Below are 9,759 nucleotides of genomic sequence, written 5' to 3'. Positions count from 1 at the left end.
TTTTTTAACATAGCTATAAAGTCTCAAATGTATTTGATTACATTTTTTAATCAAGTCCCACCACTAATTCATATTAATTACTTGCATGCTGTGTGAATTCTGCGAACAATGATCTGCTTGTTTTCCGACATGGGCTCAGTTTGTCATTACGCAGATTTAGGACTAGGGAGCTGGGAGGGTCGCCTAAACTCAGAATAATGTGCAGAATAATTTGAACGTTTTTGTTCGCATACAAACACATTCATCTGATTAATGTGCAATTACTGTAAGGTCGGGAGTCCAGCGCATGTGTGGACGGGGTTAAATAGACTGACAGGCAGACACTGACAGGGAGGAAGACAGAGAGACAGGCAGGCAGACACTGACAGGGAGGAAGACAGAGAGACAGGCAGGCAGAACGCCAGGCGAACAGACAGACAGACCCAGAAACCTAAACCACACAGTATCTAATAGGCTCCCTATGGTTTCACTCTGCTCCCCTGGGTCATACAACTCCAGTCTTGATTAACATAATGGGGCCGTCTCTTCAAACATAATCCTAACTCTTGGAGCCTTCCCACTGCCCTCAACCTGCTTTCCCCTCCTCTCTACTCATCCTTGCTCCTCTCTCCATTCCCTCTATATATAGAGGTGTAGTGGTTACGTCATTGCTGTTTCTGGCCGATCCACCAACGTATACCACCATTGCCCATTTCTAAATCGTCTCGTTTAAAACAAATAAAGCATGAACATTTGCATGGTGCTTATTCATCCACAATTCTGTGTGTGTGTGTGTGTGTGTGTGTGTGTGTGTGTGTGTGTGTGTGTGTGTGTGTGTGTGTGTGTGTGTGTGTGTGTGTGTGTGTGTGTGTGTGTGTGTGTGTGTGTGTGTGTGTGTGTGTGTGTGTGTGTGTGTGTGTGTGTGTGTGTGTGTGTGTGTGTGTTGACTCACCACTTCAGGCAGCAGCCTGGTAGCCAGGTCATGGATGGCCTTCCCCATGATGCACAACGAGGAGAGCACAAACACAACGCCCAGGATCACACATGCTCTGTGGACACACACAGTTCGGCTTGAGATTAATCACCGTTCTAAATTCATCCGCTACCCAACCTGTAACCATAGCAACAGTAAAGAGCACACCTGTCTAAGCTTTACTCGTTATCAACTGTAGCGAAGCACAGCTGACTTGATAACTTGATGAACTAACGACCGGGAAGGAAAACACACCAATGTCAATAATAATAATAAACGTTATTTGTATAGCACTTTTCATACAAGAATTGCAGCTCAAAGTGCTTCACAGCAGTAAAAAAGACATAGGCATAAAATTAGCACAAAATCAAGAGCAATGCATAAAGTGCAGACATAACATTTGCATAAAATAAGCGTAACATTTGCATAGACAATAGACAGCAGCAAAATAGACAAAGTCAAGATAAGGCATTTAAACATTAAATCAACTAGTTTTTCATATTAGGATCTAACATCTTAATGTTAACATCTCTTTGTTTATGGTTTGATTGTCAAATGCAAAACTTTCACCAACAATTTGCAAAGGCTTTTATTTTAGTTGTATTATCCCTTACATATACATTAACTAGACTAAGAAGAAGCTTCTATCCTCAGGCCATCAGAATGCTAAACGACAATAACACTATGTAACAACCATCAAATGCACTCACAGCACACACATCCACACGCACACACTCACTTTAAACAAACAACTCACTGCAGCACCCACTTTACCCACTTTAGAACACCTAACCACACTTTATATTTATTGGCAAATAATTTGCACTACAACCCATACCTCATTACACCTTACTGTATTGTACCTAAATTGTACCTCATACCATTTCTGCATTGTACTGTATAGTATATAGTATATTGTATTGTAACTCAGTTACTTTTCTACTCTGCATTGTCTACGTACTTGACTTCTATTTTATACGTATGTTGAATGCCGATGGGCTTGTCTCTAGTTATCTCAGGTCACTTACTTGAGATATAACCCTTTGGCCGCCCGATATCCCCCAGCGAGGTGCTAAACTCGCTAAGTTCTCGGGTCAATTACTATTTCTGTCAAGCTTACTTCATAGTCACTAGTTTAGTTATATCCAGTTGATATGAAATGTAAGCATAGAAGAGTTGTTAACCTCTTCTTTGTTTGTAATAAACCGAATGTATGTCTGGGAAAACTCTTATTGCCTATAATAACAATAATATTATCATCATCATTATTATCATCATTTTACACAAGGCCTGTAATGCTACTCATGTGAAAGCCTGAGGATCTTACGTCACCGTCACCACCATCACCGTCCTCATTTGTGAGGAATGGTCTGTAATACTGCTTATTTGAAAGCTTGATGATCTTACATCACCGTCATCACCATCACCGTCCTCATTTGTGAGGAATGGTCTGTAATACTGCTTATTTGAAAGCTTGATTGTATTACTACTCTTTTAATAAGTATTACTACTGTTAATAATGTAACATTAGCGTACTAACAATCATTTGCAAGCCCCATAACCCCTTATCAGTTTGACAGGTCCATCAGTCTGTGGCCACCAATCGTCCAGCCCTGCAGTGACTTAGACTTTCAGTTTTTGATTTTATTTGATTTTATTGATGGATTAAAAACACACAACAAGGATCCAAAGGATAACATGAGAAAGAGTAAAACGTTAGGTTATGACTATAACCAAGTTCTGTTAGTTAGGGGCGATGCTTGGCATCGCCTTCTGCACTATCTCGCGTACGTGCACGCGTACTGAATAAACCACAAATGTACCTCTAATACCAGTATTAGTCTGACCACACCCCTCATCAGCTTACCTTCATAAGCAGGTGTGTGGTCACCTGCTCTCCTCCTTCCCAAGCTTTCACCACAAGGTGAGGACAAGGGCTGCAGCGGCGTCCGATGCCAAGCATCGCCCCTAACTAACAGAACTTGGTTATAGTCATAACCTAACGTTCTGTATCGTTAGTGGCTTAGCTTGGCATCGCCTTCTGCACAAGGGAGGCCAAGCGGAGCCACTTGGCTGACAAATACACCCCGCTGACAGCCCCCCAAAACCATCAGAACAGGGAGGGCCGAGCCCCCCCGACCCCCCCTAATGGAGGGTAGCCCCCCTATTAGGGACGTCACGGGAGGGCGACGGACCCGACCGTGCGAAGAGGCACTCAAGCAACTCAACGCACAGGGTGAGCAGACCGTGGCTTGACCCACGACTACACACACGCACAACCCGCATGCCACCCGGGAACGAACGGAGGAACAACCTCGTTACTGCCCCCAGAATCACGGGGTCAAGGGCAAACCCAACCCCGTGGCAAGGCCGTAGCAGCGGAGCACGAAGGAAGACCCAGACCCACCAAAAGGACTGGACTCCCTGGAATGGGGGCCCGGAGAAGTCCATGATGCCAGCATCAAGACCCCACCAGGTGGGCACGTAGTGCCCCGCCCCCCACATCGCCAGCGTATTCGGACAAAGGCCCCTCAGTTACTGCACCTGGTATTCCCAGGCGGAACCAACCAGGCCAGTAAGCCGAGCGGGCCCCGTCCCCCCAATAGTACACCGCCTGGCACACTGACCCTGCAGAATAGGCAGTCAGCATGGCCGTAAGCACACAAAAAAGGTTAACCAACGGAAGCAGGCAGCGCACCGGGGAAAAACCAGGCAACAGGCTGTTAACCCTAGCCTGGAGACTGCGGACGAGACAGGCGCCAGAGGGGACAGCTGAACACAGCCGCCCCGGCGGAAGGAGCGTAAGCTGGCGGTGTTGCATGACCAAGCCTCCATTTAACAACCCCCACCCAGAGGGGTCGAGGCAGAGAAGGCTGACACGATTGGCAGACGTCATGAACGTGCAGGGGCACCCTCAACCGGTGAACCCGGGAGTTGACACTGCCCCAACACACCAGGGAATCAACCACCTCGGTGTTACCCAATGCGGTGGTTGTTCCTATAACCCCTCAAGAAAAAACTCCAAAACACACCTGCGGGTATACACCGGCTATACCGCAGTACAAGCGTTTCAGTTTCCAAAAAGGGTTAACCCAGGCCTACGGGTCGCAAACATCACTTCGGACCGGGCCTGGCGGTACGGGAAGCACAGGGTCACCAGAGGAGGTCAAAAAACCACCCCCACAGGCCCCTCTTCGCCATGCGTGAGAGAGGAGCGAAAAACAATGGAGAACCAGCCCCTAAGCACACCGTACCTGGTATTCCCCGGCGGTCCCCCAACCAAGTACTAACCAGGACCAACCTGTGTAGCGGCCGAGATCCGACGAGATCGAGCGCGTACAGAATGGCATGGCTGTAAGCCATGACGACAGTGCTGAGTAAAAACATACCCAACCAGGGTCTCCATAGCGCTTAACCCTGTGACACCCAGACCGACCTGGCATTTTTCCCCCTGAAAAAAGCCCAAGTCCCTCAGGGTACCAGAACAGCAGATCTGCATCCCCGGCGGACAACGGGTTCAACTGATCTGGACCAGCGTGACCAGAACCAGTCCCGTGCCCTAACCACGCCGACATGCCTACTCCAGGAGAAGGGCAGATATGCGTGTTGATCTTAACATGAAAAGAAGGCGCCACCCAGACGTCGGGACGAACCGCGCCTGGTGGCCCACCCCAAGGGCGTGAGACCCCACTACATATGTTCAGATCCATCCCGTCATCATCCCCCAGACATGAACGAGGATCCGTCGACAACCCACCCAGGTCATGGGATGTGGTCGCCGGAAGAGGAAAAACCCCCATCTCAGTTGCTTTATAAAAACGCTGTTTCAACCACAAGCAACTAAGGCGTGCCAGTCAATCGCCTGTTTACAGCGAGCTAGCACTATACGTGCGTCGGGACACACCCCCATCAATGAACAGGCTATTTAGACCTGTCATTGAATCCCCAAGGCGCCCAGGGGAACGACAAGAGGGGTGTGACACTCCCTAACTCCAACACTTCTGGAATAGAAAGAAGGAAGCATCAACAGTATGTATCCCAGTCTACACAGCCGGGGTAAAAAAATTTCACATTTTTACATCCCACCACCCTCCCATAGGAAAGAGACGGGGATCCCCAGAGAGACTTCCCACGCGAGCTGTACAGATTGAAAAGAATATATTGCACCTTGAGCCATGTAAAAAACTGGTTTTAGGGCCTCCGGGGAAGAGGCACCGAACCCATACACACTCAATAAACGAATTGAATCGAATATACATACAATAGAAAAGGACCCTTCTAGAGGGTCCACTCACTTTGACAATCTGAGGAGGAAGGCTCTGTACTCTGATGGAGGCTTCCTCACATGGATCACATGGAAGAAGGAGTCCGAACTCACAGAAGGCCTGAGTAGGCGCTTGGTGAGGAGGAGCCCTGACCACCCCCCCTGAAAACAGATCCATCACATGGACCTGAACAGCACACGGAAGTCCTACCAACAGAGACGCGCACGGTGACGTACTCTATGGCGGGGGAATTCCTGCGGTGCACACGCCCAATATACCAGGCCGTGGGACCAGGAACTCCCTCCCCCCCCCCCCCCCCCCCCCCCGTAACGTGCCGAACCGCCACGTGACGGGAACCTTGAAGGACAGGGGGTGTACCCCTGACCGACAGAACAATGGGGAGAGGAAAGGTTACCAGTTCACCCCTTTACGACCCCACACCCATGATACGACGTAACGACAAAAAGAGAATATGACACAGTCATAGTCAGCTCTATGAAGCGTTTCACAGCTCCACACAGCGCACGAGCTAACCTGCTATCTGATTTTTACTAAGGAAAAACACAGAATAGAGAGGGCTCTAAGAACCCCGGTCCAACATACACATGTGCTTCTGTGGCCAGTACAACCCAGTTGTAGGTCACATGACACACACAACCCATCATCATCACAATGAGAGAATACATCATTCTTGATTAGTATCGACCACAGGCCTTGCTAAGCACACATGACAGCAACCAAACCAATTTCCCTTTAGGAAATAAGTTTCTCCAGCAGATTTAGCACAACCTCAGCAATCAAGCTGAGAGTTACATCGTATCCCTACCACACAAAAGACACAATTAATGCACAACATGTCTGATAGGAGGTGATAAAGTCCCCAGGGAACCGGGGGGGGAAAAACACAATCCTCCTATTTTACCCTCAATACGGCCAGTTAAAACAGGAAAACCTGTTAATGTGTGAACTCACTGTCCATTGTCATTACAGTCTGAGAAAGAACATTCTTTTACTCACTCGTCACCAAGCATAGCTTCATAGGTTAGTTGCCTTAGTAGTGAGTACACGGTACACATAAACACCATGATGTTTCTCACACAACAACCAGATCAATACATCACGACCTGCACGGAGAAGCTACTGCCAGTGACAAAAACAGCTCACACACAACCCGCAACGTATCTCAAATGCATTGCAACAACACACGTTTTGGGAAAAAACACCGTCATTCACAATACATTTAGCAAGGTAAAACCAGAAGACGTGTTATGAGGGTCTGGCCAACCCCGTACCTGCCCGGAACGCAGATCAGCGAAGTGCAGTCACAAGCCACCGTAGAACACAGCCCTCTTTGTTGACGCAATCCCCGTCTAGGCTCAGGCAGGGTTGACGAACATCCCCTGTCAAGGATGACGTCGTGGTCAAGAGTGTAAAACATGTTAAAAATCAAAGCACGTTCAACAGAATAGCATCAAGCTAACGGCTGCTCCAACCGTTCGGGTGCTATCGCTTCCGCTCGCGAGACGCCGATCTACGACGCACGCGATCAGGAGCGAGCTCCCGGCGGCGCGCGAGAAGCCAAGCTACCCCGCGCCAGGCCACCGACCGGCTAACCGTAAGCTATGAACATGTAAACAATGACATAACACTCACCCAGACAGGCCGCCGTTCTGAACCCTCCTCACTTTTTAAGAGAAAAGAGAAAACAAGACGTCAACACCGCTTCACAACGGTGACATTAACACGTCCGGCGGAATCAGCACAGTACCAACTGGCCTGTATAGCTGACTTTGAACATGAATCTGCCGCTATCGCACATTACATGCACATATCCCCTCGTGAAGGAATACTCTCATTTGGATATGAAAGATGGGGTCTTAACACGGTGACAGAGAGAATCCACTCGTCCAGAACACACAGGGATCACCAGTGTCAATGGTCGCGGCCCACTAGTTAAAACTATAATGGTCGCCAGACCAAGGCCTTCTGTCGCCTAGACGGCTAAACAAAGGACCCTAGCCTGGGGCCGGTTTCCATAAACTTTGTCTAGTAGCCCCCATAGCACTAACAGACAAGTGGAGCCCGCCAGCAAACACTACTCACCCAACCTGGAACGCACCGCTCCTCACAACAGCGGCATGTCCGACAGTTCAGCCGTGGCCTGACAGGTTTCACCCCAACAAACACAGCAAGGAACTGCAGTTGAGAAGCATGCAGCGGCGTGCTCCCAATACGAAAACCGGTGGAGGGTTTGTAGAATGATCATCATCTTCTAGACACTCCAGTACGAAGACAATATAGCCGTATTTTCTCGAAAATAGTGAGAGAGAAAATAAAGATATGATGTCAACGTATCCTTGTTTCCCAAGCTGTTCCTAATCCAATTTCTTCCATCATGGTGTCAAGTGTGGGGATCTACCGAGGCACCTCTTCCTTGTGGTGAAAGCGAGAAGGAGGAGAGCAGGTGACCACACACCTGCTTATGAAGGTAAGCTGATGAGGGGTGTGGTCAGACTAATACTGGTATTAGAGGTACATTTGTGGTTTATTCAGTACGCGTGCACGTACGCGAGATAGTGCAGAAGGCGATGCCAAGCTAAGCCACTAACGATACAGAACCCTTATTTCCGTCATGGTCCCAGGGCTGTTAGGCCACAACAAAAAAACACGACAATAACACAACACTCATACATTTAAAACATTATAAGACTAACCTAACGCTAAAATTGTATACCCCACAATAACTAAAAACTGACAATAACACAAAACTCATACATTTAAAACATTAAAAGACTAACCTATTGCTAAAATTGTATACCCCACAATAACTAAAAACTGATTGGAAACCCATTCAAACTATAGGGGGCTATTCTTCTATTCTGTCCATGAGCCACTTCCTGACGCTTCTCTTGAAGCTGTGGAGGCTCAAGCTCTGCTTGATGGGGAGAGGCAGCTTGTTCCAATCCTGGGCTCCAGAGAAAGTAAGGGAGCATTGGCCCAGTTTCGATCGGAATGAAGCAGGCTTCAGGTTTGCTATGCTTGCTCTAGTTCTGTGGTTGTGGGATTCGTTGACCGGGGTGAAGTAGTTTTGGAGGTATCTAGGGGACCTTTGGTTTATAATATTGTGCACTATGTTCAGTCTGAGCTGGGTAACTCTGGCCTCTATAGGAAGCCAGTTTAGCTCCTGGAAGTGACTCCTCCCTATGTGGGTGCGAGGGCCAAGACCCATTACCACCCTTACTAGCTTATTTTGGGAAACCTGAAGCTTCTTTTTTATGCTCACTGACAGGCCTTCGAACCACGATACGCTACCATAGTCAAAGTGGCAGAGTACTAGGCTATTTGCTAATAGCCTGAGGCTATCTCTGCCAAGGAGGTTGGCTTTCCTAGCTAGGTACCTGGTGCGGGCGTTGACTTTGCCCAGTACTTGGGAGGCCATAGCCTCCCCATCTAGGCTCCCGTCTATCATACAGCCTAGATACTTCGCTTTTTTTTGCTGTTTTAGGGTTACAGCTCCTAGCTGGATATTAAACTCCCGTGCTTTCCTGAGCTTGGGCTTGGAGGCTAATAGTACTGCCTCTGTTTTACCTAGGTGAAGAGAAAGCCTGTTGTCCGAAAGCCACCTGCTGACCCCTGCAAGTTCTTCACCTAGCATCTGTTCTAGTGTGTTCTGATCCTTGTGTGAGACTAGCAGGGCTGAGTCGTCTGCAAATAAAAACAAGTTACATGAGCATGCTGCTGACATGTCATTTATGTACAGTAAAAAAGGGAGAGGTCCTAGCACGCTTCCTTGTGGGACCCCACATACAATGGGCTTGGCCTCTGACATAGTGCCACTGACCTCGACCCGCTGCACCCTATCAGCAAGGTAGGAAGAGAACCATCTGACCACTGTCTCAGACATACCCAAGGCCTTAAGCTTGGAGAGCAGCATGTCATGGTTCACTGTGTCGAAAGCCTTCTGTAGGTCTAGAAAAACTAGCCCACACAGCTTACCTGAATCTATCTCCCTCCTGATACTGTCTGTAAGATAAAGAAGACATGTTTCAGTAGAGTAAGACTTCCTAAAGCCGGATTGGAGGTCGTACAGGAGGTCATGGCTGCTTGCATATTCCTGGACTTGTTCATGGACTATCTTCTCTAGGACTTTGGATAACACACTTAAAATTGAGACTGGTCTATAATTGCTGGGGTCAGATTTGCTCCCTTTTTTATATATAGGGATGACTTTGGCATTCTTGAAGTCGGTGGGTACCTTGCCTAGGTCCAGGGAGATGTTAATAATATGGGTTACTGGTGGAGCTATAACTCCGGCTGCATCCCTCAGAAACCTGGCACTGATGCCATCTACACCTGTGGCCTTCTTGATTTTGAGCTCACCCAGCATCGCAGCCACTTTGACTACTGACACCTTGCTTAAGGAGAACGAGTTTGCCTTAACCCCTCGTTGGCTATAGTAGTTGGAAACAAAGTCATCACCAAACTGCTCTGTCTTGGGAGGTAGGTTAGAGACAAGCTTACCTGCTACCGATGTAAAGAAGT

The 9,759-nt window shown here is 48.1% G+C and overlaps 1 protein-coding gene across 1 annotated transcript in view; it reads right to left on the bottom strand.

Moving 5' to 3' along the window:
* Positions 1–260: 260 nt before the first annotated feature.
* LOC311228133 (transmembrane protein 163b-like) overlaps positions 261–9,759 on the bottom strand; it is a gene marked incomplete at both ends in the record, with an annotated part of 432,918 nt that continues 423,419 nt past the window's right edge. Inside the window, 2 exons of the mRNA XM_084314048.1 lie at positions 261–323; positions 932–1,028. Of these exons, the coding sequence (XP_084170174.1) occupies positions 261–323; positions 932–1,028 (160 nt within the window). The remainder of the gene's footprint in view (positions 324–931; positions 1,029–9,759) is intronic.

The sequence above is a fragment of the Notolepis coatsorum genome, assembly GCF_963971535.1.
Source record: "Notolepis coatsorum genome assembly, chromosome: 5".
NCBI lineage: Eukaryota > Metazoa > Chordata > Actinopteri > Aulopiformes > Paralepididae > Notolepis > Notolepis coatsorum.
This window is presented reverse-complemented; position numbering and strand designations above follow the sequence as displayed.